Source organism: Schizosaccharomyces osmophilus, chromosome 1 (genome assembly GCF_027921745.1).
Source record: "Schizosaccharomyces osmophilus chromosome 1, complete sequence".
In the NCBI taxonomy this organism is placed as follows: domain Eukaryota; kingdom Fungi; phylum Ascomycota; class Schizosaccharomycetes; order Schizosaccharomycetales; family Schizosaccharomycetaceae; genus Schizosaccharomyces; species Schizosaccharomyces osmophilus.
The window spans coordinates 5,101,734-5,129,702 of record NC_079238.1 but is presented as its reverse complement, the minus strand read 5'-3'; the positions used below and the strand labels follow the sequence as shown (position 1 = coordinate 5,129,702).

Here is a 27,969-nt window from a genome sequence, read left to right as displayed (position 1 = left end):
TAATTAATTATATTCCTTATTAGTTAGAAAATAAAAGATTCTATAAGGATCATTATTAAAAAAGTGCTTGACGAATAAATATAAAATACAAAATGCAAAGATGAAACATAAACATAAACATAAGCAAAAGCATGCTGGAGAAAAATCGAAAAGACCGGACATTATAAAAAACAATGCTTTACTTTCCGTATAAATCAATTCCCACCGCTTTCAACATCCCTAGACTGACCCGGTTCCTGGCGCAACCCTGGAGATTGCTCAGTATGTTCAGAGGTATGTTCAGAGGACGGTTGTTCGGCAGTATTATCACTACGATCGTTGGATTGATTTTCAGACTCTGCCGGCATAGTGCTTAGTGGGATCCAGTTACCATCCGTCGAGTCGTTTCTTTCCGACGACATCCTGAAACCAAGAGCAGCAATAATCCAAGAAACAATCCAAGCAATCCCAGAAAGCACTAAAGCAATAAAATCCAGCAACACTATAAGTACCCCATTAGTAAACATATCAAATTAAAATTCCACCATTTCACTTACATGAACAAACATATAGAAACATGTAGAAAGCCATGACGACAAGAACAGCTGCTACAGTAGCTTGAAAGTTTACCCCTACAGATTCTTTCATCGATTCCTTTATAAAGGGGACAAGGTATTTGTAAGAAAACCAAAAGTTTACTATGACCGAAAGAATAAAGCAAAAACTAAGCCGAGCAGATTCATTTTCCTGTCTGCGTTGTGCTTCGGGGATTCTCACAATTTTTGCCGGCCAGAAAATTAACCACAATAATGCCGTCAAGACATTTCGTAAAGAAATAGAGAATATATTTCCTCCTGCCATGTTGGTAGACGCTTCTTGATGTCTGTTTTCTGAGTACGGAGGTGCATGACCTTTTTCCAAGTCGTCTAGATGAGAATTCAAGATTTCATTGTACCGTGGCAGTTCACCGTCAAACGTTGCAAGAGTGCCCAAGCGAGGAACGTCAGCTGAATCAGCATCTTTTAGCTTTTTGTATTTGTTTTTTTCAGTCATTTTCTGAAATTCCTTCAAAACCTACTCAAACAGGCAGTAAACACCCAAATTCATGTCAGAACTTTCAAAACAGTAGCACACATCTGATCCGACTAACAAGCTTAATAAAATCTACTTTGTAACAACTCCAAACTACATGAATCGAGTCCACAATGGCAATGACTAGAGTTTTGCAGAGGTGAAGCTATCATCCACCCTCTCTGACACACATACCGATAGCTAGTAAGCGTACGCTATTCTATATATATTTACAATGAATGACCTGTCCGAAATCGCTTTTGTTTGTTTCTATCGTGTGATTAAAATAAATTAAATAAAGATGTACTAGTCACTATAAATGTCGTTCATTATGATTTTCCATATTTACAGCTACACAAGTATTGTATGACACTTCTGATGGGTCTTGGGAACATTATAAAACAAGCGTCGAACCTTTCCCTTTCGCTTTCTTGTTAAATGACTGAGTGTGTAAATAATCATATTTTCATTCAATTGGGATTCTGCTTTTATACCAGTGGACCAATTATTCTCAAGTTTAGGATCTAATTAACGAAATGAAAACTGTGAAACCTGTTAAGCCAAAGTCATAGAACCTTCCAATACAAAGATATGCATTTCTAATCCTGCTATTTATAATTTAAGCAAACAGCATGGTTGTTTTGCTCAAAGTTCCTTTGTTTACTTTTTGTAATAAACGACGATTCTTTTGGATTATACTATTTAGAAAAATCGCAATAAAAAACCAACGTTGAATAATCGTAACGAGGACCGTGACCAGTCAGTGACATAATGTCGCAGCTTTATGAATTGAGACATGCGAAAAGCCAATACCAAGATTTTTTCAAACTCGCATCGTTGGTTTTAAAAGAAGTTGCTTTTGCTTTTAATTGTTGAAGCAAGGTCCAATTCCTTTTTTTTGACAGATCCTTGAGAAGTGGAGCCAGTTCTTACGGACTTTTCTTGGTGATTCTAGTTGATTTCATTTAGAGTGTAACTATCGGTGTTATTTTGGGCTATAATTGCCATTGTAAATATGAAAAACAAATATACTCCTATTTCAGATTCTGATGACTCTTCCAAAACGCTCAATGATGAAAAGGTAGTTAGTCAGTCGTCTCCTTTTGATGGTACGCCTCCTCCGTATACAGGTAAGATTTGTTGAATTAAAATAGAGAGGTTAATTCTTTGTGTTCTTGTTGGAACGGCTCGTGATGGAAGAATCATGCTTGTTTATTTATTTGTTGGGTTTGAAACTAATAACCTTGTTGATAAGTGTCAACAAACAGGGCGAAAACCTCTATCCTTTCACAAAACGAAAGAACAGTTACTAATACATCCATTAGCTTCAAACAAGTTTATCGATTTAGAAATGGCTGATGGATCCGCTCAGAATTCCGCTAATAATTCTGGTTGGGATGTGGTGCTTTGCCAGAAAGTCTTAGCAGGCATCTTGTTGCCTATAACTATTGGGTATATTGTAGCCTATGCTATTCTTCTTGTGTTATTTTTTGGTTTCAAGGCTTCTGTGAATGCAAAAACCCTTTGGGGGCTTTTTGGTGGCTTTGTTGCAGCCTTTGTATTGTTTCTGCTTGGTAATTCAACAACGATATCTTTCACTTTGAGCGACTTACTAACTATTAGCAATGACTCAAATGCCTAAAGAATGGTTCAAGCAGGCCAAAAAAGGGCTCACGCAAGCTGGAAGATTAACCAAAAACGTATTGTCAGCTATGTGTATCTCAGTATTATGTGTGTGTTTTCTCGATGTCCTCGGTTTCACTGCGTATTATGCTGCAAAAAAGTTCACAGGATTCGAAAAGATAAACAACAATTTTTTCTATGCTGTTTGTTTTGTTAACTTTGTCTTGTTTCTTTATTTGACGAGTATGTCATACACCCGCGAAATATTCTAACTCTTCTAGTGAATGCAAATGCGCGTGAACGACTTAGATTAGTAGTCGTCGATATGGGAAACGGCATAAATGTGTTAGGAAACGGCATAGGAAATGTGTTAGATCATATGTTCGGTATGTACACTTGGTAAATGCTTCCTATCACGAGGCGTTATTAACCTATTAAAAAGGAACCAATCGAGGAGAGCAAGTATCTCAGAACGAAGGAATCGAACTTCAGCCTCTTGCTGCGCAAAGCGCCGAAGTTTAAGTTTTACCGAGTGCTTTCATTCTTTATATTTCGCGCCTTCTTTGGAAACATCGATGTCAATTGCAGTCTACCAAGTTCCTGCATTCGCTTCCACAAAAACTTAGATCAGATGAAACCAGCGGACTTTGATTGCTTTTCTCATTTCTCTCTCATGAATTTTCTTATTCGTTTCACGGCATCGTTCATTTTCTTCATGAATAGACACCCTTTTTAATGATTATTTAATTATTCTGAGGAAAATATCATCGTAATTAACTAGTTTTTTACTCAAAACTGTGTCGTGTCTTTCATTAATTGTAAGAACGAAAGTGATTACCGCCAGAGGTAAAATTCATTCACAGCATAGAAAGCACAAATCATCAGGTTGGAAGGTTCAATTGATGTAGTTTAAAACATTGAATTATCGTTTACTTTGGGAGTCAAGTCGACGGACCATGAAAAATTTCAAGTAGAACCCAATTTATATTAAGTAACATTTTCAACCCATAAACTCATACACTCAATCTGATGCTCCTGCGACCACAATGTGAATCAATAGAAAAGAGTAAAAACAGTGTGTTTTCAAATATTATCCTTACAGTATGAAAGCATTCTCCATTCAACGTGACAAAACACACAGATAGAACTGAGTTGAATTGGATCTTGTAGTTCATCAAGCCAAATAAAAGACTGGATCATTATTGTAATAAATATCTTTACAGACCATAACAAATGTCTACGGCCATACCTAGGCGAAAACACCAGTTCCCGTCCGATCACTGCAGTTAAGCGTCTGAGGGTCTCGTTAGTACTATGGTTGGAGACAACATGGGAATCCGGGATGCTGTAGGCTTTTTCATTTTTTTCTCTATTTATTTTTTGATTTGTTGAACGTAAATTCATGCTTGGATATGCTTTTCTCAATTCCCTTCTTGTGAGACGTTCCTCGACAAGTAACAGGAAGCAAAAAAAAGGGACCTAATGTGAATGAAATGAATTCAAAGTCGTCTGATTAAGGAATTCAACGATATTAGTTATAATAAATTAAGTATCTGCAGTAAGTCTTGCGTTTTCAACTTCCGCGGTCATACCAACTCAATGCCTTTGAAATGAGAAATTAAAATGCATTTCTTGTAATTGCGGTCATTAACTCATACTAATACAAGAATTCTTTCTCAGTTTCAAGCCAATTCGAACTGAAATTGAAATAATAATAATAATAAAGTTAGTAAATAATGGTTCATCAAACCAATTCATAACCAATCGAGATCAGAGTTAGCAGTAAAGTCCAAACAAACTAGAGAAAAGAAGACAAATGAACGGAACTAAAGTTGAGTACTAGGATTGCTCTGCAACTCTATTTCTTCATTCGTATCCGTCGGCGGAGGAGCAAGTGCATTGTCTCTTTGCTGATAGCTGGGAAGCGTAGGCGAACTCGTGTGCTCCGTTGAGCTTACAAAGTTTAAACCAAGACAGGCTAAAAGAGTGCAATACAATCCATAGCCAACACCGCATATTATGGTACCTAAACCGTACATCAAAATATCTACGACCATACCAATGATTTTTCCAATAGCACTGTATACGTTTCCAATAGCACTGAAAAGGAATGGAAGGACACAACCCATCAAGATGACCACACAAAGTAATCTTCTAACAGTTCCGAGAATAAATGAATGAAGGCCTAATATTTTTGTTAGTAAACAATCAAATGTATCGAGAAATTGGAAATGGTTGAACTCACAAAAAAAAGCAGCTACAAATACTATGAATACCACGACATGAATAATTAGAGGACCCAAGGGCCAATTGCCCCAATCTTTAAAGCCATCGATTAGAAAAGTATATGTTCGGAAGTAGTAAGATATCGCACAGACACACACCAAAGAGGGAATAATTGTAGATAACAATCGTTGCGATTTCTCCTTAACAACTACATTGTCGGGAAATTCCCGATTTAGGAATTGTGAAGCTTCACGTTTCCTTTCATCTAAAAAGAAATGAAAATCGCCAAGTTGATCCATAGCTATATCTTTCTTCTCTTTGGTTTGTAAAGAACCTGAATTGGGTGATTTATTTGTGTCCTGTTGTGTGTACAAAGGAAGTCCCTTCTCGAGATCAACATTGTAAACATTGACATGGCTGTACGCAGGAGGATCGCTTAAATTATTATTCTTTGACATTCTTGTAAAATTTGAGCGAGTCTACCGCTTCAAGTGCAATAGACTAGAGCAATTGTGAGTTCTCCTGCTCGCAAGCTTCCCAAATATCGAATGAAAACACACCCAATTATAGTCCAATTCTATTATATCATTCCACCAAGTTAAAAGAAGCCCCAAAATTAATCAAATTGGTAAAAAAAATGAAGAAAGAGGAAGTTTGCTCCTGCCAAGAAATTCGCATCGCTTACGGTGTTGGGTTGCAATGACAAGTAACACTTATGCAATTTCTGGTTTGTTTACATTTTTATAAACAAACCAAGTTTTCAGCAATTATACTAATTCATCTATTTTCAAATGGGTGAAAAGTCAATAAATAGTTTGTAATTGTAAATCATATTATATTCTTTAACTACTCAAACTGCGTTATCACAAACCCCGCTAGTGAAGAAGAAAAGCATTAGCTATAGTCGATAATTTACAGACTTTATGATTATTGAAAAATATCAATATCAAAAAATTACCAAAACATATTGCGCCCTTGTAAATGTAGATGTTATATCTCCAGCATTTAAGAGAAGCTCAAACCAATCCAATTGCTGTCATTAAAATTGATAAACCAACCATGATGCTGCCCCTTGCTGCTTAAAGAATAACTCGAAAAGGTGCTATATATCGTTAACATTTCCAAAACAATAGAATATAATCAAGACAAGGTGTATTTCTTCTTAGACGAGAAACTTGTGAATGGTGACGAATTGCTAATTGGGAGTAATACCAGAAAAACAAGTCGATTCTACTTTTTCATTTTTAAAAAACTAAAGATACAATAAAAAAAGCTCAATTTGGATGATACTAAAGGAGAAAAACTGCATCGAAACGCGATTCTTTCGCTTTCCTTGCGCAGCTGTTTGATTATAGTCAAGTAACACAAATCTCATGTTTCCACTTGAATAAACAAAGAACAACCCATAATTTACGATGCTTTCTCTGTCAAAATCACATAGCACACATAGCTTTGTCCTTGCTAACTTGCTACTTCAATTCATTACAATAATTGATATGGATGCCCGTCAAACAATACACAAGTAAGCATTTTTTGAGGTGAGATATATGATAAATTGCACAAATTACTGAAATTCTTGGGACTCTAAGTATAAAAAACGAGTTTCACAAAGGTTTTTTCATGTGAACTTTTTACTTTAGCTTTCATCCATATAGCACTTGGGATATCCTTTTATGAATATATATCTATATGTATAGCCTTGTAGAGTAATCAATTACTGCTTTGGTGGTTTAGTGGTATAATGCTTCGTTGCCATCGAAGCGACCCGGGTTCGATTCCCGGCCGAAGCAAACTTTTTTTCAGTCATGGACGGATACAAAATCATCAAATGTCCTCTTCCTGTTTTTTTTTTTACTGTACTTTGGATGAACTACTCTTTACAACTTGTAAAGAAATCCTTCATTAAGCCTTTTCAGCAAAAGTTATCAGATAACATACAAGGACTCAGTGCGCTAGTAAACAAACACAAAGAGTACTATGGTACATCCGATTTGCAAAGACTTGCAAAGCTCCCACATATTTAAAACCTCGAGGCTCATTTAAGAAGACAATGCATCAGGTGAATCCTTCTACGTGAAATCTTTCACTAGCATTCTGGTAGACAGAATTCGGTTTGCGTCATTTTCGCAAGCTCTCATAAAATTAGAAAGAGTATGGGTTTATGGGTTCCTGCTTTTCAATCTTGATTAAAATAAAGCAAATACTACTCTTATTTCATTTCTACTTCAAGGACGACGATGCCTATAAACATCGGGTTTAAGATTCTGCCCTGTTCATCGTTATCCGACTAAAGTACTGTTAGGTGACGCTCCGCAAATGCCCTGGCGCTACCATTTTCATACTCTTCCAAAACGCATACCCTAAAAGAACACAAAGAGTCTTGAATATCGTCATAAAGCACCTCTAAGCGTGTTCTTGTCGATTCTCAAGAGCTATAGATTAAATCAGATATCACAAACTCAATTATGAGTGAGAATAAAAAGATTCGGTCGAAAAGGGGCGAAGAAGGCCCTCAGAACGCAAACAAGCCAGCAGTGAGCGGAGAGTCCATACAGGCGGATTCAGCTCCGCCTCGCAGAAACACAAGAGGTAAAAGAGGACCCAAGGGAAAACAAGGTTCTTCAAATGCGTCGAAAAACTCCCACGAAAATGAAGAGTCCCAAGTGTTAAAACTCGAGTCAGACCCTAAAAGCCAGGTTTCTGCTTTGAAAGAGCTTTTCCCTGAATGGACTATGGATGATCTTGTTTTCGCGCTGGAAGAAGCGGGTCATGATTTGGAGTTGACAATTGCTCACATCACCGAAGGTCATGCCTCTCAATGGGGACAAGTAAAGAAAAAGCAGCCTACAAAACAGATAAAGTTAAAGTCGAAATCGGGTGACTCTGATGCGACAGCTCCTAAAACTGTTCCTAGGAAATCCAAGAAGGCTCCTGCTGCTAGACAAGACCAACCTCAGCAGCCTTCTCGTAAAGAAAAAGCTGCTTTTCAGGCGAAGACATTGACTGCAGCTGAGTCCCCAAAAGCTCAATCCGTTCCCGGTACTGATGATGCAACATCCTCTACTCCTCACTCTAAACCCGATCACATACCCCAACAACATATAGACCCAAGTAATGCCAATACCACTCATGCCACTCAAACTGAACATCCTTTAACTTCAACCTTAGCAACTAAGACTACTCCTCCCCAGTCTGACAAGCCTGCCATCGTTGCTGATTCTTCCCAGTCATCCAAAGCACCATGGGCTGCTATTGCAAAAGTGAAAAGAAAGCAAGCTGTACCAAAAGTTGCTCCTAAACTTACACAACCATCTCAGCCCCATCAACCCACTCAGTTGCCTTCCGCAGCCTCCGACGCTGCGGTTGAAGAACCTTTGAACCCACCTGTTCCTTTAGCATCTAAACCTACTGAACCCGAGGTTGCCCCTTTGCAAAACAATCAGAAAGTAGAACAACGGGAACAGGAATTTCCTCCCATATCGATTGCTGGTTCTGGTTCTGCCGTTAACAAACCTGTTGTTGATTCCATTCCTGCCCCTGCTACGGATACTACTACTTCTTCCCAATCCAAACCTGTGGACACCAAGGCACCTTTGGGTGGATTTCATGGTTCCACCAGTGGAATAACGACCGCTCGTTTGCTTTCCGACAAATTTCCAGTCGTTATGCCCGTCGCCAATACTGGAGCGATCCCAGAAAAAGTTCAAGTCCGATTTGGTAGCTTGACCCTTGGTGGTGATGAATCATTATCAAACAAGCCTGTAGCTCCTCCAGCAGGATTTGCTTCCAAACAAGTGAAAGAACATTCAATGGAAGCTTATGCATCTCCTAATCCTCAACCTCCCCAATTTGCCGATAGCAAGCCTACTCTTGCTAGTAATACAGAGGCTTTACCTGCAAAGCGACAACCACAACCTGCTGCACCTGCTGCTGCTCCTGTCGCCGACAACTCTTATTACTTTGATGTGAAAAGCAATCCTTCTGCAAATACTACAGTTAATGCCGGAGCCCCTCAAGTTAGTTTACCCACTGGCAATACTCCTACAGTAAGTAAGCAAGGCAATGGTGGATTTATGGCTATGTACTCTCCAGTTATGCATGACATTGCTCCTCAACAATATGGAGTCGGCAGTTCCTTACCCATGTCCGCTGCTAGTGCATACAGCAATGATCCTGCAATGGCGGGAGTTCACGACAAATCGAATTTGCCTTACACTTCTAGATTTGGGAAGCCATTGGAGAACAAGGTCGAGACGAATATGAGCCCCTTTGGCAATTACCAGCATGCAGAGTATGGAGCAGCTCCTGGATTTGGACCTACAGCAGCTCATCAGCATCAGCATCAACAAAATGCTCATGCTGCTTATAGTGGAATGTCGCCCTTGAACTATGGCCAAAGTGTTCCCAACTACTTCAATGAGCGTTCGCAATATTCTCAGTATGATCCAGCGGTGAATGGAACACCAGAAATGCATGGAATGACGCAAAACAAAGTTGGATCGACGGCAGCAGCGATTCCTTCGTTGCCCAACACGACAGCGACACCAAGCCCAGTGGTATCACAGCAGCCTCAGCCGTATGCGTTTCCTCCTATGTATCCCGTTCCCTATATGTCGTACGGCTACGGATCGCTTCCTTACGGCAACAACAAGTATGGACAGCCTCAACAAGGTTACGTGATGCAGAATGGTTTGAATGATTTCCCTCCTATTCTTGGAGGACACAGCAGTATCTACAATCGCCAGCAAAGTGGCAGCGTTGGAAGTATTGGCGGTGCGGCGGCTCAAGCGGGCAACACAGCTACGAATGCACCGGTGGACAAGAGTCGTGACATGACGGGCAACAATGCGATGGGTAGTTCTCTTGGTGGATTGTCGTCGATGTCTGGAGCAGCTCGTAGTGCAGCACCTGGGATGTTTGTAAATGAAGGAGAATGGGGAGCGCCATCTCCGTATGGATTTGTTCCTCAAGCAGGCTTGAATGCCTCCCCTGGTGGACATCAAGGAACATACCCTTCGAATGCAAACAAGGGTGGAAATGTAGGCAACCAAGGCTCTGGATTTCCGTTCAACCCTGCGGCGACAACGACGAGTGGAACCGGAGGCAGTGGAAATGGAATAGGAAGCTATGGAGCTTATAACCAAACATTTATGAACCGACCTGGAAATTGGTATGGCAACGCATAAAACAAGTTGAAAAGGAAGAAAGAAGATACAATAAAGAAACCAAAAAAGACAAGGATGGATGGAATTTGAACGGGGAGGTTTAAATTTGTCGATTGCTTGTGTTTTTTTGGTTTTCCTTGTGGTGATGATGATATGACAGCGTTGGTTTTTTTAATGTATAGGATATCGTGATGAATGGCAGGCAAGAATAGAAAAGTTGTTTGGATAAATGATACATAGTAAAGATGTAAATATCATGATGAATTTTTGAATGGAATGAGTAGTTGTTATAGAGGGGCTGTTGTGAAAGGGCATTTCTTTCGATGGTTTGATATTTTAACGGTTTGAAGTATATGAATTTGTAGATAATTTATTTTTTAATTTTATTTTCTATTTCTACGTTTCAAAAGATGTTTTTTAATAATTTGTTTTTATCGATTTGGTCTTTTTTCGTTTATTTATTTATTTGTTTCTTGTTTGTTTATTTATTTATTTATTTGTTTACATTTCTCTCAAAAAAGGTTTCGCTATGATCCACCTTCTTTCCAAACGAATTCTTCTACGAATAAACAGGGAGTCGTCTCGGCCCCTTTGAACCACTGTGTCTCTCCGACTTCGGCAGCCCCTTCCTCAAGGAGGGTATGACGCAAGATGGAAGGATTGCCCTTCTGGAACAACTATGGAACACTGGCCCGCCCCGCTCTGAAGCACTCGGAGAAACTCGAGTTTTTCCCTTGTTTGCTGACGTAGGAATCGAGATCGCGGTTTCTCCGGGGATACCTTTCAAGTGACAACCGGGGAACAAGATGGAAACAAGAAGAAGTCGATTGTTTACCTGAAGGATGGTTTTCAGTAGAGGGAAAAGAGGAAAAAAAGCCAGCGACGGTGCAAATGGACGACAGTTTTCCTATTTCTCAATTATTTTTCTACTCGTAACTCTTCTCGGCATCTCTTTTTGTCCCTCTGCGTCGCTCGTCGCTCGTCGCTCGCTGCTTACGTGGCAGGGCCCGACCGAAGCATACGATTTGATCAGATGGAACGGTGGAAGAATTTCCATCTGATGAGACGGAAGTTTAAGGAACGGATCATTTCGCCTGACACCCGGTCTGTTCGGCAAATTTCCACTGGAGCGAAATGTTATAAATAGAGGCTTCTGCTGCTTTTATTCTACATCACAAACAGAAGAAATTCTTTAGTGTGTAAGTATTAAAAACAAAAGGAAGCGAAAAAAGATTAGATTCGTCTGCTTGGAGTTTCACTCAGTTTCTTGTTTTTCGTTTTCGTTTTCGTTTTCGTCTCACTTATGTTGGACTCAAACTAACATGTTATAGAATTATTATCATGGCAATTCCTCAAGTTGGTATTAACGGTTTCGGTCGTATTGGACGTATTGTCCTCCGTAACGCTCTCCAAGCTAAGAGCATCCAAGTCGTCGCTGTCAATGACCCCTTCATTGACCTCGAATACATGGCTTACATGTTCAAGTACGACTCTACCCACGGTCGCTACGAAGGTGAAGTCTCCATCAAGGACAACAAGTTGATCATTGACGGCCAAGCTGTCACTGTCTTCAACGAGAAGGAACCCGCCAACATCAAGTGGGCCTCCGCTGGCGCTGACTACGTTATCGAGTCCACTGGTGTTTTCACCACTCAAGAGACCGCTTCCGCTCACTTGAAGGGTGGTGCCAAGCGTGTCATCATCTCTGCTCCCTCCAAGGACGCTCCCATGTACGTTGTTGGTGTCAACACCAACGAGTTCAAGCCCGAAGAGAAGGTTGTCTCCAACGCCTCTTGCACCACCAACTGCTTGGCTCCCTTGGCTAAGGTTATCAACGACACCTTCGGTATTGAAGAAGGTTTGATGACCACCGTCCACGCTACCACTGCCACCCAAAAGACTGTTGACGGTCCTTCCCGTAAGGACTGGCGTGGTGGCCGTACCGCCGGTGACAACATCATCCCCTCTTCCACCGGTGCTGCCAAGGCTGTCGGCAAGGTCATCCCTGCCCTCAACGGTAAGCTCACTGGTATGGCTTTCCGTGTCCCTACCTCTGATGTTTCCGTTGTCGACTTGACCTGCAAGCTCGCCAAGCCCACCACCTACGAGGACATCAAGGCTGCCGTCAAGGCCGCCGCTGAGGGCCCTCTCAAGGGTGTGCTCTGCTACACCGAAGACGCTGTTGTCTCTGCTGACTTCATCGGTGACACCCACTCTTCCATCTTCGATGCCACCGCCGGTATCCAACTTTCTCCCCAATTCGTCAAGCTCGTCTCTTGGTACGACAACGAATACGGTTACTCTCGCCGTGTTGTTGACTTGGTTGCCCTCACTGCTGCCCGCGACTAAATCACTTGGCTTTTTTAGACCTTTTTTTTTCGTTTCATTTTGGTAATCACCTAGATCTGAAATTTAGACATTCAATTAAAAATCTTTTTATCTAATTCTCTTGTGTTGTAACAAAGGCTTTAAACCACTGTAAATTATTATTTTTCAGACTCCATTTTTATCTAGTATACTTGCTGAACTCTTGCTCCGTGCATAGACCTTACTTTCGTCTTGCATCTTACCTACACTTTTCTACTGCTAGTTTACTCTATCCATCGGATTTTATTACCGGCCGAACCGCTGCTTCTTGTACCGACGACAATTCGCATTCGGAAGCAACTGTCTCCATCTCTTTCCATCCTCCATCACCACCTTTTTCCTCTTCCTCTTCCTCTTCCTCTTCCTTTTCATATTCATATTCATATTTCTCTTGCTTCTTCTTGCCCTTCCTTTTACTCATCTGTTTGTTTATTGTTACTTCAAAACGATTCGATTCAAAAGTAACGAATATTTTCTCTCGACCGCCTGCATCTTTCACTTCTATTTATTTGCATCCCAAGACATCATTCCTTTTCTTTTTTTCCAAAATAAATCTTTTTTCGCCTTTGCAACTCTCTTGAAAAGCTTTTTCCTTTCATTTTTCCATCTTCTGTCCTATGTCGAACTTTGAATCATGCTCTTTCGATCCTCCACGGTAAAACATGGGTCGGTCCCCTCTGCAAATCTTTATGGAGAATATGATACAGAAACCCACGAGTCCCCTCTTGCTCCAATTGCTGAATCTCGTTCCCATGCCCAAAATGCGCTGCCCAAACCGTCGTCGCTCGGAGAAGAACCTGCAAAACCGTATGCGCCGACGAGGAAAGACGAAGACAAGTCCAATGAGCTCAGAAACGACTATCTTGCCAAATACCAAGCTCTCTTTGATATCCACAGCCTTCCCAGAAAGACTCTAGAAGAAGCTGCTTCTCGACCCAAGGAAAACCGTTTCAGTTACTATATCCAGGATGATGCTTATGAGGAATTCAATCCATTTGATGATTCCCTTCGTCATGGCCACGATGACGGTTTTGTAACCCCATCGGAATCTCCTTCCAAGCCCAAACCTGCTACTACTCCTAAAACCCTTCCTTTGCTTCCAGAAATGTCATCCGACGAAGAACTCAAGGCCCAGCATGTTCAGGAATCAGCTGCTTTTGAAAAGCATCCTGTTGACTCTTTTCGTACCCCTTCTCGGAGACCTGTTTCCTCCATTTTACCCTCCCAAGACCTCTTTCTTTCCACCCCGCAGCAGTCCCCGTCAAAACTTCCCAACCCTTCCGCAGAATTTTCCGCTAACTCCCGGGTTTCTACCAGCGTCTTTCCAAGTCCAACTCCCTCTCAAGATTCCCCCAAACGCAGCCCTTCCAAACACTCTTTGGGCAAACCCAGCTTGTCTTCCCTTCTCCGCCGTCCTTCTTCCTCCCATTCTCCGAAAAAGCAGTCTCCCGGCATTCATCGTCGCTCTTTGACCCATTATCTTAAATTTCCCCATCGTTCTACCGCCCATCCAACTCCTTCTCCCGCCACCGTCTTTGGTAAATCCGTCGAAGATTTAAGTATTTCCTATGCTGACGACCTCTGTAAGTTTTCCTTTCAACCGATTGAACTGGCCCCGTTCCCTCTCTTGCTTCCCCATGTGTTTGCACAGTGCATATATGCCTTGTCATCAAATGCTCTTCACGTACCTGGCATTTTTCGAATCAGTGGCTCGGGCCCCATCATCAATGCTATTATGAAAAACTATTATCTGCCTCCTCACTATTGGCTGGATGAGACCTCTAGCGTTTTCAACAAAATTGGGTTCCCTACAAGCATCGACATTGGCGGTGTTCTCAAACGGTTTATCATGGTTTTACCCGGAGGACTTTTGGGAACAAAAGATGTATTAAACATGTTTGTTCCTTTATTTTTAGACGAGTCACCGTCTTTACCATCTGATGCGTGGGCTGAATTAGTCGCCTTTGCCATTGCTCAAATTGACTCAGTCATTCGCTTTTCCTTGTTTTGCAGTCTCATGGCTCTTTTACGGCAAGTTTCCATGCGGACAAGGGAACTGGAAGCAACGATGGAGCTTGGCAAAGAATCTAGTTTAATGAAATCTGAAGCACTGGGGATTATCTTTGGTCCTTTATTGTTAGGGAATTCCATATCGGATCTTTCCAAGTCAAGCCAGTCTTCTGATTTTAATAACCTTATGCAGTTTGAAACGGAAAAAGCAAGGGTGGAGGCTAGAATTGTCGAAGGATTAATCAATCGCTGGCCACAAATTATTTCAAAGTTGACTTTGTTTAATGTTCATCAAAGCTTTCCCGATCATTCACTCTTAAACTTAGTTCCTAATTTTCAGCCTGCTTTTCCTCTTGTCGAAGAACCGGTCGATTCCGCTCATGCTCCCATTGAAGAATCTACGACGGAAAAATCAAACTACGCGACAAGCAATGAATCTCAAAATCGTTCCGAAACTATCTCATTACCGTCCGCTTCAAGGAGCCTGAATGATTCCAATTCACAACTGTCAACAAAAGTTCTTTCCGCTTCTGCATCAACACCACAGATCACTCATATTCAAGAAGGAAATTCGCATGAGCAGGAAATCCTGCCTTCCCGAAGAGGTGTCTTCAACGTCGAGCCTGAGCCGGTATATAGTCGTTCGGAACCACAAAACTTATCTACCCAGCATGCTCAATCGAAGATTGCAAATTCAAAAAAATCACAACTCGAGGAACCTTCATACTCATCTATTGCGCATCAGCCAGAAGCAGCCGACGCCGAACAGCAAGATCTGAAACCGAAAAAGGCTTCAAAGAAGAAACCCTCAAAAGGAAATTTTTTATCAAGATTTTTTGGAAAATTCAAATCACAAAAAAAGAAGCATTAAAAGCGATGGATGGACGCAGTGTTTCTACCTCTGTTTTAGATTGTTTAGTTGTTGCATGTACAATTTCATTTTTGGGCATTATGCTATTAATTAATTCTTTAAGGGACGCTCCTGTCTTTTGAATAATGTGCCTTGAACGTGTAAACGTAAAGATTAATATAACCGTTATTTGTTGTTTTGAAAAATTCATTTTATAAAAAGTTAACAATAATATCATTAGTAAAATAGAATCAAATCATTAGGTTCTAGTTAGTATCTAATATTTAATATTTTGAAAGAAAAAAAGACGGTTATTAAAAGATTAACAGATGAATGACGAGATAAAGAATGTTGATAATGATACATATAGAAATATATGCGTTTGTCTGTTTGAGTCATTAAGCATCAGCGTCTTGCTCAATTAGATGCAGTGCTCGACCTGACAGTAAAATAACATCTCCTTCGCCATCTTCGTATTCTCCATTATTCACGTCTCTGGCAACTATATCGTTTAGGAGTTCAATAATATCATCGCTTGATTGAATAAAAGCAGTTAATCGAGGAACTAAAATGAGTTAGAAAAAGAAAGGAAAGACAAGTAACATGAACATACCTCCAGCTTCTAGTAATTGCACGATCGTCCAAGCAGCGATATGAGCAAAGGTGGAGTCTTCACTGCTCAAGAATCGGACAAGGTAACCACGAATTCCACCTGCAGGAGAATCCCAACACTCAATAAATTGACCATAATCGTCAACATTTGAAGAAAGGTTACCCAAGGCAGCAGCAGAGTTTCCTTGTACTTCTATTGACATAGAATCCGTCAAGGGGATAAGGACATTACATATACCATAATTTAACAAATACGATTTGAATTCGTCGCTGAGGGCCAATACGGCAAGACAAGCGGTCATTTCGCTTTGAACGCTGACGGGGGCATCTAGGATTAAATCACGGAGTTTTTGTATAGCGTTAGCCTCAATAATAGCGCGTTTATTTCGTTCCGAGCTAGCGGCTAAATTACGCAACGTGGACACCGCATGACATTGAATCTCTTCATTTTCGGTACAAGAGAGCAAATCTACTAAAGGACGAAGGAAACCAACGTCAATAATAGGGGATTCGTTGAGAGGATGGATAGAGATGTTTCGGACGCATGCAACTGATGCGAGAATTAAAGGAAGATAAGAAGAACGGAGTAAACGGAGAAGCGAGGGCAAGGCATTACTTTGAACAATCTCAATTTGATAGCGCTCATCAGAAGCGAGATTACGCAAAGCTAAAGCGGCTTGACATTGAACTTTGGGACTAGCAGTGTCCATGAGCTGGATAAGTGAGCGAACCAACTTGGGTTCGCTCTGAGCAAGTTTTTTGCGATGGATGGCATCGACAGCGATGTTGCTGATGGATGTTGTGCAATAATATTGCACGTCGGCGTCTAAACTGGGGAGTAAGGAAACCAGAACAGGTATGGTTCCAGCGTTAACGAGTTGTTGACGATTTTCATCTAGCGACCAGTTAGAAAAAACAATTCTTCACAAAGATAAAAATAAACTAAAAGAAAAAGAAAGAAAGACTACATACAAGAATGGGTCATATTAAGCAATGCACCAGTGGCATTTCTCTGTACACGTATATCCTTGCTCTTTGCAAGTCGAGTAAGGGGACCAAGGGCACCAGAATGAGCTATTTTTGATTTGTTTTCATCCAAAGTAGCCAAGTTCGTGATACAGCCAACGGCGTTGCATTGCACCTCAACATGAGGGGACATCATTTGACGAATTAAGAGATCCAAACCGTTCAACTTGACCACAAGGGCCTTATTTTCGGCATTGACAGCTAAATTGCCTAGTGCAACGCTTGCAGCTCGCTGAATCTCGGCATCAGGACTTTGCAACAAAAACAAAACGGGTTCGATGGTTTCACGATCGACTTCCCGAACATCTATATATGTAAGCCGTTTGTCCAGACAATGCCAATAGCGACTAAACCGCATGTTCAATACCTTTTTCAGTAATTTCGGCAAAAGCCAGAGCTGCTGATCGTTGAAGATCAATATTGTCAGAGTACGCAAGAATTGTCAACGCCCTTAATGGTTCTTCACTATAGAAGTTCACCTCATTTCTCTACAATTCATTCGTTAATCAACCACTTCCTCCTAAACTTTTCCTTACATCTTCCAAGAAATTTAACAAGTCTGCTACAGCTTCTCTTTCTCGATCCGCCAGTAACGGCTCGTACTGTTCATCTTTAGATTCTTCTCTTTTGTTAGCATTCTACATATAAATACTGCTACCATACTGTTACAACAAGATAAGCAATTGCCCATCTGACTTTGTTTATTTTGGTGTTCTGTGTTTGGGAGAAGTTAAGTACGTGGAGTTTGAATGGTAACGCATGAAGTCTGAGTGTGTTGGATTTCGTAAATTAACTTCCGCTACCTTCGTCCTCACTATAGTGGATACAGCGTCGAAATGTAGTCGAACGCAACTGTAAATAAACCATCATAAACCGATTGTCGCCGAATGACTTTTCTTCGTATAGTAGCAGCTTCGTTGAACAATGTGACCAGCAATAGATTCTACTCGTTTGGAAAGACCGATACGACTGTAAACTTCATGCAAATCGTTGTACTTGAAAAGGTCTTGTCGCTTTCCCATTCTCTTCCTTACATACGGTAGAATGTTACCATTTTGATCTACATTTCCTTCTTTTCCTCCTGTACAACCAATTGCCTAGTATTCTAAAATTAGCGCTTTCAAGGACTTGGGATATCCATCCGATTGTTATCTATCCTAAATCTGAAGTCTTATTCTTGACATCAATTCCGTTTTTTATCAGCTTTTCTTTTTTTTTCTAGGTAGGATAAAAACGCTTCGTATCCTTTTTCTCCCTTTTGCTACTTCAGCCGGAAACTCTTGAAGTAAGTTCCTTTTCGAATCAAGTAGTGAAACGTTCAAGTCATGGATGTTCTTATTGTTGGAGCCGGAGTCTTTGGCCTTTCGACAGCATTAGAATTGACTAAACGTGGAGGTTACAAAATTACCATTTTGGATCGCGCTGTTCCACCTGTTGTAGATGGCTCCTCTGTGGATGTAAATCGAATCATCCGTCCTGACTATGCAGATATGACTTATTGCATAATGGGTTTGGAGGCCCTAAAGGATTGGGAAAACCATCCTCTCTTCCAAAATCACTTTCATCCCTCTGGACTCTTACTCCTTGGTCCCAACGACTCAATGTACCGAGACGCCAGTTTCGATAACCTGTCCGCGATGGGTACTGCCTGTAAGAAAATCCGTAATACTGAGGATGTACGCAGCTTTTACTCTGCTTGGTATACTGAATTAGGAGCCCATCAAAGAGGGTATGTGAATCAATTATCCGGATGGGCTGATGCAGAAGAATCGGTAAAGTCCGTCGCAAACTATCTCATTCAGCAAGGCGTCACCTTCGTTTGTGGTCCCAGCGGGACGGTTAAAGAGTTAATTACCCAAGACGACAAGGTTGTTGGTGTCGAAATTTTGAACGGTGAGAAGAGAAGTGCCGACTTAGTTGTCCTTGCAACTGGAGCATGGACGGCATCCCTTCTTCCAAAACAGCAAAATCGGTTTTTGGCAGTAGGCCAGCCTGTCGGTTTTATTCAACTGACAGAGGAAGAATGCATAAGATACCGCAAATACCCTGTCATTCTGGATTTCGAGACTGCGTTTTACAGCTTTCCACCGACTAGAGATGGTCTTTTAAAGTTTGCTAGGCATGGTTATGGCTTCACCAGAACAAGGAATTTAAAAGATGACAAAAAAGAATCCGTGCCTCCTTTGGTTCCTGTGTCATCTACCACCCTCCCAAAAGAGGCGGAAGACGATCTTCGCAGTTGCCTACGTACGTTCTACGGAAAGGAACTTAGTCAAAGACCTTTTGTAAAGACGAGAGTATGCTATTACACAGATACGGCCGATGCTGATTTTGTTTTTGATTTTCATTCCAAATATAAAAACTTGTTTGTGTGCACTGGTGGTTCAGGGCATGGCTTTAAATTTTTTCCTGTTTTGGGAAAGTATAGTGTTGGTTGTATGTTGCGAGAATTAAACGAGGAACACTTGAAAAAATGGGCTTGGGAGAAGCCCAGTCTCAGAGAATTCAAGCTAGACGGAAGCCGGATGGGGCCTTTGGCGTACGAATACGATCCCGAGGCGTTTAAACCTGTTCCTGAATATTAGTCCTTCAAAGCTGCATGAATTATGTCAGAATGGTGCTTCCAATGATTTCTTCCACTTTGTTGCTTTTATAGCATTTACTTTTTGACGACGACATGAAAGTATAATTTCATGAGCTGTAAAACTCAATTTTTACACCATCCACAACGTCTACTTTCCAATATTTACACGAAATCTCTTTTGTTTGCCTGCGTTTCGACGAACCGTGCTTCCTTGTTAACTTGGCATGGGACCATCCATTTATTTAGAAAAGAATTAGATAAAGATGGAAGGGATGAAGATGAACAAAACGACAGCGTAAGCCAATGAAAGGATAAAGGAACCGCTTAGAAGGTCAATAGTCTGCGAACGAAAGAAAAGATTCATGAATTCAAAGGACCTAGTTCTATGGCAGGTTTCTAAGAATACATGATTTTTGAGAATTAAACAAAGAGTTAGAAAGCTTGAGACGAGAGTACAGACTAGCTTGCAAGGAGCATGGCGTCCCTTGTGTTTGTTTACTTTATCGTTCCATACTGACGTCTACGATTTGCGTCCAAAGAGGATCCCAAACGCCTAACCTTTCACTACTTCTTCTTCTAATTAATGAATTAAGTCTTTTGTTTCTTTCTAATGTCCAAACTATTTCATTTCATTTTATTATATTAACTCACTTCATAATACAATATTACTAGCGTAATACGCAAAGCACTGCTGATCTATGGTCCAAGTCATTTTCATGTCTTCAGATATACGTGTCCTTAACACGCGACTTACTGGGTAATAGAAATTACGATTTCACCCATTTTTTAATACGTTTGGGATGAAAATAGCAGGGAAGGACATTCTTAAGGAAGATTGTTTTCGTATAAAGAATTATTAGAATTTGGTTTGTGTTTGTGTTTGGTTTAAAAAAAAAGGGCCTTAAGTTTACTTTGTTTAACTTGCCTCGATACGCATTTCCTTGATTCCTGTTCATTAAAAAAAAACCCCTTTTGTAAGAATCCAATAAAAAAAATAGAAAAAGTCATTTGGTGTTCGACTGGCATTTTGTGATATAACTATTTAGTCGTCATGGTAGAGGCTCCACCAGCTCCTTCTTCGGATAGCCTTCATATCATTGAACAACAAATTGAAAACCATGAAGACATGCCTTCCAATGCTTCGATAGTACCAGCTTCATCCGCTGATCAAGGCTTTACTGAACTACGAAATGATGGAAACGACTCGGGAAATACCTCTTCCCTGCCCTCGACGAACCAAGATCTTTTACTTAATTCTACAATAAAATATGACTTGGATGAAGACTACGATGAGTTATTCGATTTAGAGAACCAAAACTCGGATGACGACGACGACCTAGTTGATGAGGAAGAAGCGTTGGCTCTGTATGAAGCAGAACTAAGCTCGTCTCCCTCTATTAATGAAGAAGAAATTGACATCAACTATGTTTATGCTATTCGCCGTTTTGACGCTACCGTGGAGGGGCAAGTTACTGCGGAAAAAGGCGAGATGATGATACTTTTGGATGATTCCAATAGTTATTGGTGGCTTGTTAAAATTTGTAACAACTCTACTATTGGATATTTACCTGCGGAATATATTGAAACACCTAGTGAGCGTTTAGCACGCTTGAACAAGTACAAGAATTCCGATACTTCAAGTTCTGGAAATGCTCTTCCAGCTCCGTCCCTTGCTCCATCTTTTAGCAAAAATGACGAATTAGTTCGAGTTCGCATGAAGCGAGTTGCTTTTAATTGTCCTATAAACCCCGGTACTGATCCTGATATGGATGATGCCTCATTTTCAGAGAATGACTACGAGGCCATGGTAAATCGTGCAGTAGCCGAAAATGGACTGGAAATTGAATTTTCCACCAGTAACGATACTTCCTCAGATGATGAATCAATTAATCTAGACGATGCTATTGATGATGATGATGATGATGACGACAAGGATGATGATAATCGAACCAACACTTCTCTTACTGAACAACAACACGCTACCACTCGTTCCTCCACTTTGCCTACCGATTCCGCGAACTTTAATTCAAGTAGGGACTTTCAAAACGTAGTTTCCTCCGATTCCAAGTATCATAACGATGCTGACGAGAGCGAAACAAGACTTCAGGAAGACGGCGAGCAATTGTATCGTAACCATGGTATGATTGCTCCGACTCCAAGATTTTCTAGTAAAGCCCCATCCCCCTTAAAACGAGCATTGTCTACCGGTGCCTTAAAACTAAATTCATCTGCATCTCCAGATCCCGATCGTCCTCTTTCATGCCCCGCTCCAGCCTCAAGTGCTGAAACTCACTCACAGCGGTTGGAAGCTACTAATTTGCGAGACCGTCTATCTGAAAGCCCTGATTCTTTTGCTAATTTTGGGGCTGAGTCCACCGATAAGAAGGAGCAGCCAAGTTCAAATCAAATGCACTCTAGCGAACCACGTATACCCTCGTCATTGATTTCTGAGGGTAAACAGTTTATACCTAAACCCATCCGACATTCTGTTTCTGTCGACTTGGCTAGAGGGAAAGAAACTGAGTTGCAACCTCATAATGTTTCTTCTTCGGCGCCCTCGTCTCCGACATTTCAGGATGCGGAAGGTAATTCCAATATGAGTCAAAAAAGCCTTGTTGACGACCGAAATCAACTTTATAGAAGTTCAAATGCCCCCCCAATTACAATAAATGATAGTCATGCTGAAGAGTCACCGGAGAGGATTACTTCGCCCTTCAGAGTTAAACGCAAAGCTTTACCAGAAGAAAATTCTAGTCTGGCTGCCTTTAATAACGAGGATAATAATCATGACGAATCAAAAGATTATACTGCATCTGGCGAGGATTCTATGTTTAGCTTGTATCAATCGTCTGTTGCCTCGGAATCTGACAAAAATGACCAGAGTCTTACTCCAGATTTAGTTAGTGGAAGTGGTGAGCCTAGTACGCCAGGATCTCATGATTTCGATATGTATCAAGATAAAGTTTTGAATACAGAATCTTCGGAGAGCCCTTCTTCCTACGTTTCTCCTCCTACATCAATTCCAGAAGATGTCCTTACAAAACAAGAATCCATTCCAGCCGAAGTACCCACCCAAAAATCATTGTCTCACTGTCATACCGATTTTAATCAGAGGCTTAAAAATTTTATAACCGATCCGGATTCTGTTAGCGATTTATATTGGACCGTTAAGTCAGCTGGTGTACGAGCATCTCCAAAATCGTCATACCCTAATGAAGATAATGTTCGCTCACAGTTAGAAGAGTCGTATGCTAATATTTTAAGGAACTTGTCTGACGAGTTGGCTTCGGGTATGAAATCCAGCGGCTAATCCTATGTTAAAAACGTTCATGTTTTCTGCCCGGCACAGTTCAGAGCTGTATTTCTTTTTGGTTGATATTCCGTTACAATTGTAGTTTTAGTGTAAATTGTATTTATTTCGTTTTGTTTATAGTTATTAATTGCTTTCTAATTCAATGATTGCTTTTTTATCCTACATATGCTAGAGCTCAATTTCGTATATAATACTTATAAGTCGATATAACTGTATTGAGAAGTGGAAGAATTTCACCAGTAAACAAGTCACGAGTGCTTTTCTTTGTATGAGTTAGTCAGTTTAATAAAAAAGACTGAATATTTGACCGTGTATATCCTAAATTAATGTCAGAAAAGACTTCTCAGAGCTTAAAGAAGCAAGATGCTTCGTCGGTGTCTGAAGATGACAAGTTGAACAATCAGGAAGGTGTGAACGGTATGAGTATCCAAAATTACAAAGATGAAACGAATCGTCAACAATTTGAATACAATCAGAACAAGAATGTCTTATTGCGCTCCATTCACGTATTACAGGATCTCTTGAGCGAGTTAAATGAGTACGTGACCATGCAAGGATGCATATTTCATAGCGTCTGGGGCTCTGAACGAACAAAATCGACTTTTTCTAATGAAACATTTGAGCTTGATGTTCCAAAAATGAATATCTTAACTCTTGACTTGGCTTTGCATGCTAAATCTGAAGCTGATGAATTAATCATCGGTAGGCTTGGTTCAGAAGCCCATGAATCATTACTGAAAGTGTACTTTGAAAAAGTAAATAGGCATCTTTTTTCTCTCTACTCAAGAGTTGAGGATACATCATCGAAAGTATTAATAACTGGTGACTTAAATGCAGGTAAATCTACTCTCTGCAATGCACTTGTTCACCGAGATATCCTCCCAGAAGATCAGCAACCATGCACAGAGGTATTTTGTGAAGTTTTGGATGCGGAATTCAACGATAAGAAAGACTGCGTCCATGCCGTACCACATGGTAAAACGTATTCTTTTACGGACTCTTCCACCTATGTGATATTTCCTATTGAGGATTTGAAAAGACTTGTATATGAGACAGAAAATTGGTCAATGCTGAAGGTTTACATAGATGATGGACGGCCAGCCTATGAAAGTTTGCTACATAATGGCATCACGGACATTGCCCTTATTGATGCTCCAGGTTTGAATACTGATTCAATGAAAACGACTTCTGTATTTGCTTGTCAAGAAGAAATTGACGTTGTTGTGTTTGTGGTAAATGCAGAGAATCACTTTACCCTTTCAGCAACTGAATTTTTAAAGAATGCTTCTACAGAAAAGTCACATATATTCATTATAATCAACAAGTTTGATAATATCAGAGACAAAGAGAGATGCAAGCGTCTTATTCTTGATCAAATTCAAAATCTCTCACCTGAAACATACGCTGATGCTAAAGACTTGGTTCATTTTGTAAGTTGTCGAGTAGCGGCGGATTCAAGCCAAAAGGATAACCCTATCTATCCATTGTTTTATCAAATGGAAAATTCCTTGCGGACTTTTGTTTTGGAAAATCGTTCCAAATCAAAGTTAGCGCCCGTTCGAAAGTATCTTGTTGGATTGCTTTTAGACTTAACTGGCATTTGCGATTACAATTTAAAATGCATGGATAAAGATTTGAGTTATCTACACAACAAAATTTCAGATTTATCACCAAGGTTTCGAAGCTCAAAGCACCAGGAATCGCAAGTTTCCCAGAAAGCCGAAGCTCTTGTGGAGTCCACTGTGCAGTCCATTACCCAGCATGCACACGTTCAATTAGAAACGGCAATTGAACATCTCAATTCTTTTTCCAGCGTCAAATACTCTGGCTTTCTTTTTGCCTATAATTATGGCGTTTCGGTTAGAAATGCTATGCAGCAATACCTTGAGGAAACGCTGTTGGAATCAGAAGAGTTTGCTAGAAGAAGGACAAGTGAAACTGTTCAATATATTCAAGAGAATATGAAAGAAAATTTCTCTGATGCCCTGATCCCCGTTTTTCGCTCTCACCAAATGTTTGTACGTCGACATCAATTACAGCTACAAAAGCATTTTCGCTTTGAGCTTGGAATATTGGACTTTATAGATTTGGACCTCACGGAACGACTAGGTACCTGGAGTGCATCTGTGAGTACGATACTTTTAGTATTGGGCAAAACGACTCCTTCATTCACAGTATTTACAAGCTTGGTAGAAAAATTCGGCCTTTCTTTCTTTGATTTCTTCAAAACTAGAACCTTACAAAATTTGTTGATCCCAGTTCTAGGGTTGACTGGAATCGCCGTCTTTGCTTATGTGGTTTATGATATTCCTAGAGCTTTACCCTTGAAAATATCAGAAAAAATCAAAAACTCTCTAAGGGAGACAGAATTCTCACATAATACGAGTTTATGGATTGGTACCGAAAGTCGAAAGGTTTTAAACGTTCCTTTGAATGATCTTCGCAAAATGTTTCAGCATCGATGGGATGAGCAAAAGGAGACCATCGCAAGCACAGAAAATGAACTTAGGATATGTCAAAGAGCCCATAAATTCTTTGCTGAGATGAACAAGCGTTTGCAGCAAGCACAAAGGAAGACATTGACTGTTCATTTAGAAGGTTGTGAGATGAAATACTAATGATAAAAAGAGAGCGAACGTTTATGGCTATCCTATCTACTGAAGCTTTAATTATACTAATGCGAACTAATCATACCGGACACTGTACAAAGGTCTCAAACGATATCGAGAAGCAATTCGTAGTTTTTTTTTGTTATAATCAGAATCTTAATGATAATTACTTTTGTATTAATTTACGCACATTCATTTTTTCCTTTGGGAAAATGGATTTTGCTATGGAAGTATGAGAGGCGATTTCCTTAGGAAAATTAGCGAAACAGATGAAACTGACTACATACGAATTTTCGTATAACTGTAGAAAGTAAGTAACCTCCTTTTTGGTAACTTTCACAAAGCTGCCCAATTAAAGGGCTAGTGATCATGAACCACTTCTTGAACCTGGATACTGCAAACTACTCTATAAAGTAGAATCTGAAAAGATAATCGACTTTTTAGGCTATTTACAGATTATTGGAACAGGAATTAGTAATTGAATATCGATTCTATTGCTGGAAGTGCGGTAAAGGAGCGATATATACGAAGATTAAGCAATTTTCCCTAGCAGAGATAAAAAGGCCTTTTCATTCGTGGCTTACTTTGTTGAATAGCTTGTATTCAAGAATTGAGCAAGAAAAGTCTATAGCCAGCTCATTCTCTTACATATCTTTTTCCGTTTTCAAGTTAGTTCGTTTGGAGTAATCGCCCATTGGCTTTGGTTTGCATTACACAGATTCGCTTAACATTATATTTCTTTTGCATAAATTTTTATGTACTTACCTCTTTTAAGGAGTCATCATCACGACAACGTTTTCCCATATGTTACAAACACTTCCGGGGTGGATCCCGTTATTCGACTAAATGATCGACCGGTTCAACCGGATCCTACAAAACATATTTATCAAGAAAAGAAATTATCTCGGTGCACAAATCTGACTTACCCTGCTCGGGAATGGATGTTGCTTTCTTCATGTTCTAGTTTTCGGGTTGCAATAGCACTTGCAGAGCCAGTTTTGTATTTACCGGGAACCACTACAAATGAAATTGAAAGTGAAAAATCAGCAGTATTGCGTGGATCTCTCTGCTTACATGTATTGAAGCCTGTCAAGATTCGTAAAGTGCAGCTAACTCTTCGAGGGAAAGCTAGGACCGAGTGGCCTGAAGGAATTCCTCCAAAGTTATTTGAAACATACGAGGAACACAGTCTTTTATCGCATTCTTGGTTATTTTTTCATAGTGATAATGCAGGAAATAACACGAGTCATGGGGCCGTATGGCACAAGATTATCCCTACTTATATAGACGAACAGCACTATCCGAGAACACCTGAATGTTTCTATCCAGGCGAATATGTGTACCATTTTGAGTTACCCATTTCTTGCTCCTTTCCGGAATCTATTCATATGGATATGGGGAGTGTAAATTATTACTTGGAGTCCCTTGTTGATCGTTATGGTACCTTTTCCGGAAAAAACACTGGGCGCATGGGCTTGGAACTTATTCGAAGTCCCTGTAGCTCTAATATTGCTACTGCTGAGCCTATCATCGTTTCGAAAAACTGGGAAGATCGTCTCAAATATGAAATCCAATTGGGGGAAAAATCTCTCATTATGGGACAACTGATTCCTATCACATTTAAATTTACTCCTCTTGGTAATGTTCAGATCCAAAAGATTCGTCTGTTTTTAATGGAAAGAAGATACTATTACTGCCGACAACGGACAATTCGCCGTAAAGAGAAAACCAGACAATTGTTATTGTACGAACGATCAGCTCCTCGTGATGAGTGTTTGCTTTCTCAGTGGAAAACGTTGGGAGGGAACAATTATGAAATGGCTGATCAATTGCGGATTCCTGGTTGTCATGATATGTCTGCAAACATTGTACATTTTGATACCACTTATCCAAATATCCGAGTTACCCATACTTTACGAACGGTGCTTCGGTTTTCATGTAATGATTCGCCAGAATTGATGGGTGATGCAAAGTTTTTAGAAATTTGTATTGATTCTCCCGTTCAACTATTATCCTGTCGTTGCTCACAAGACTCTACCATCTTACCTGCTTATTGTGCTCGCGTGCCATCTAGTGAAGTTCTTTGTGCGTATGAAGGCACACCAATTTACGATCCTTCTTCCTTTTTAAATAACAATCTTCCGGAAGTTGTCGGTACATCTTCTCCAACCGTTGATGAATGGCCGTCAGTCTCTTTTCAGGTGCCTCCACCTAAATATGATGATATTTTTGATGGTGGTTTAAATGAATAGTGACTGAGCACGTTTGTACCTATTTCTCCGAAATTTCCAAGGGTTTTATGGAGGAGCCTCGTTGCACAATCTTTCTGGCTTACTTTGATAGACCATATGCTTTTTTGTATATAATCTGCTTTTATAAGTTTATTGGAAGTGTATTTCTAAAGTTAACATATTATATTTCGGTTATTTATAATCTAATACCTACTGTTTTAAAGTACTCATAATAATGAATAATTTACGCTATCTGGAAGTGATGGAAAGAGTAGTTGACGAAGATGTATTGCAGTTCATTTT

The 27,969-nt window shown here is 40.2% G+C and overlaps 11 protein-coding genes and 2 non-coding genes across 13 annotated transcripts; 10 read left to right on the top strand and 3 right to left on the bottom strand.

The window, feature by feature from the left end:
• Window positions 1-194: 194 nt before the first annotated feature.
• SOMG_02330 (uncharacterized protein) lies at window positions 195-1,032 on the bottom strand (the record flags this gene model as incomplete). The annotated part of the gene is made up of 2 exons (XM_056181122.1): window positions 195-481; window positions 537-1,032. 2 exons carry the CDS (start codon window positions 1,030-1,032, stop codon window positions 195-197), a joined length of 783 nt encoding a protein of 260 aa, XP_056035253.1.
• A 1,033-nt stretch (window positions 1,033-2,065) lies between these two features.
• wtf19 (wtf meiotic driver) lies at window positions 2,066-3,195 on the top strand (the record flags this gene model as incomplete). The annotated part of the gene is made up of 5 exons (XM_056181121.1): window positions 2,066-2,180; window positions 2,376-2,624; window positions 2,674-2,916; window positions 2,955-3,059; window positions 3,116-3,195. 5 exons carry the CDS (start codon window positions 2,066-2,068, stop codon window positions 3,193-3,195), a joined length of 792 nt encoding a protein of 263 aa, XP_056035093.1.
• A 717-nt stretch (window positions 3,196-3,912) lies between these two features.
• Window positions 3,913-4,027, top strand: SOMG_10047. The gene has a single exon (XR_008803580.1). It is a non-coding gene; the product is annotated as a 5S ribosomal RNA (ribosomal RNA).
• Window positions 4,028-4,499: 472 nt separating this feature from the next.
• On the bottom strand, window positions 4,500-5,357 carry SOMG_02328 (uncharacterized protein; the record flags this gene model as incomplete). The annotated part of the gene is made up of 2 exons (XM_056181120.1): window positions 4,500-4,858; window positions 4,919-5,357. The coding sequence occupies 2 exons, from the start codon at window positions 5,355-5,357 to the stop codon at window positions 4,500-4,502; spliced, it is 798 nt and encodes a 265-aa protein (XP_056035092.1).
• Window positions 5,358-6,618: 1,261 nt separating this feature from the next.
• SOMG_20109 lies at window positions 6,619-6,689 on the top strand. Its single transcript has one exon. It is a non-coding gene; the product is annotated as a tRNA-Gly (tRNA).
• Window positions 6,690-7,364: 675 nt separating this feature from the next.
• Window positions 7,365-10,085, top strand: def1 (RNAPII degradation factor Def1; the record flags this gene model as incomplete). The annotated part of the gene is made up of 1 exon (XM_056181119.1): window positions 7,365-10,085. The coding sequence occupies one exon, from the start codon at window positions 7,365-7,367 to the stop codon at window positions 10,083-10,085; it is 2,721 nt and encodes a 906-aa protein (XP_056035085.1).
• A 1,320-nt stretch (window positions 10,086-11,405) lies between these two features.
• Window positions 11,406-12,413, top strand: gpd3 (glyceraldehyde 3-phosphate dehydrogenase Gpd3; the record flags this gene model as incomplete). Its single annotated transcript, XM_056181118.1, has 1 exon — window positions 11,406-12,413. One exon carries the CDS (start codon window positions 11,406-11,408, stop codon window positions 12,411-12,413), a length of 1,008 nt encoding a protein of 335 aa, XP_056035084.1.
• Window positions 12,414-13,065: 652 nt separating this feature from the next.
• On the top strand, window positions 13,066-15,312 carry rga6 (RhoGAP Rga6; the record flags this gene model as incomplete). Its single annotated transcript, XM_056181117.1, has 1 exon — window positions 13,066-15,312. The coding sequence occupies one exon, from the start codon at window positions 13,066-13,068 to the stop codon at window positions 15,310-15,312; it is 2,247 nt and encodes a 748-aa protein (XP_056035087.1).
• Window positions 15,313-15,689: 377 nt separating this feature from the next.
• vac8 (vacuolar protein-membrane adaptor Vac8) lies at window positions 15,690-17,620 on the bottom strand (the record flags this gene model as incomplete). Its single annotated transcript, XM_056181116.1, has 6 exons — window positions 15,690-15,856; window positions 15,905-16,798; window positions 16,876-17,235; window positions 17,297-17,417; window positions 17,466-17,548; window positions 17,593-17,620. The coding sequence occupies 6 exons, from the start codon at window positions 17,618-17,620 to the stop codon at window positions 15,690-15,692; spliced, it is 1,653 nt and encodes a 550-aa protein (XP_056035086.1).
• A 634-nt stretch (window positions 17,621-18,254) lies between these two features.
• On the top strand, window positions 18,255-19,514 carry fap1 (L-pipecolate oxidase; the record flags this gene model as incomplete). The annotated part of the gene is made up of 1 exon (XM_056181115.1): window positions 18,255-19,514. The coding sequence occupies one exon, from the start codon at window positions 18,255-18,257 to the stop codon at window positions 19,512-19,514; it is 1,260 nt and encodes a 419-aa protein (XP_056035089.1).
• A 1,050-nt stretch (window positions 19,515-20,564) lies between these two features.
• On the top strand, window positions 20,565-22,823 carry tea4 (tip elongation aberrant protein Tea4; the record flags this gene model as incomplete). The annotated part of the gene is made up of 1 exon (XM_056181114.1): window positions 20,565-22,823. The coding sequence occupies one exon, from the start codon at window positions 20,565-20,567 to the stop codon at window positions 22,821-22,823; it is 2,259 nt and encodes a 752-aa protein (XP_056035088.1).
• Window positions 22,824-23,152: 329 nt separating this feature from the next.
• On the top strand, window positions 23,153-25,444 carry fzo1 (mitochondrial dynamin family fusion GTPase (mitofusin) Fzo1; the record flags this gene model as incomplete). The annotated part of the gene is made up of 1 exon (XM_056181113.1): window positions 23,153-25,444. One exon carries the CDS (start codon window positions 23,153-23,155, stop codon window positions 25,442-25,444), a length of 2,292 nt encoding a protein of 763 aa, XP_056035091.1.
• Window positions 25,445-26,190: 746 nt separating this feature from the next.
• On the top strand, window positions 26,191-27,687 carry aly1 (arrestin-related substrate adaptor Aly1; the record flags this gene model as incomplete). Its single annotated transcript, XM_056181112.1, has 1 exon — window positions 26,191-27,687. One exon carries the CDS (start codon window positions 26,191-26,193, stop codon window positions 27,685-27,687), a length of 1,497 nt encoding a protein of 498 aa, XP_056035090.1.
• Between the last annotated feature and the right edge of the window lie 282 nt (window positions 27,688-27,969).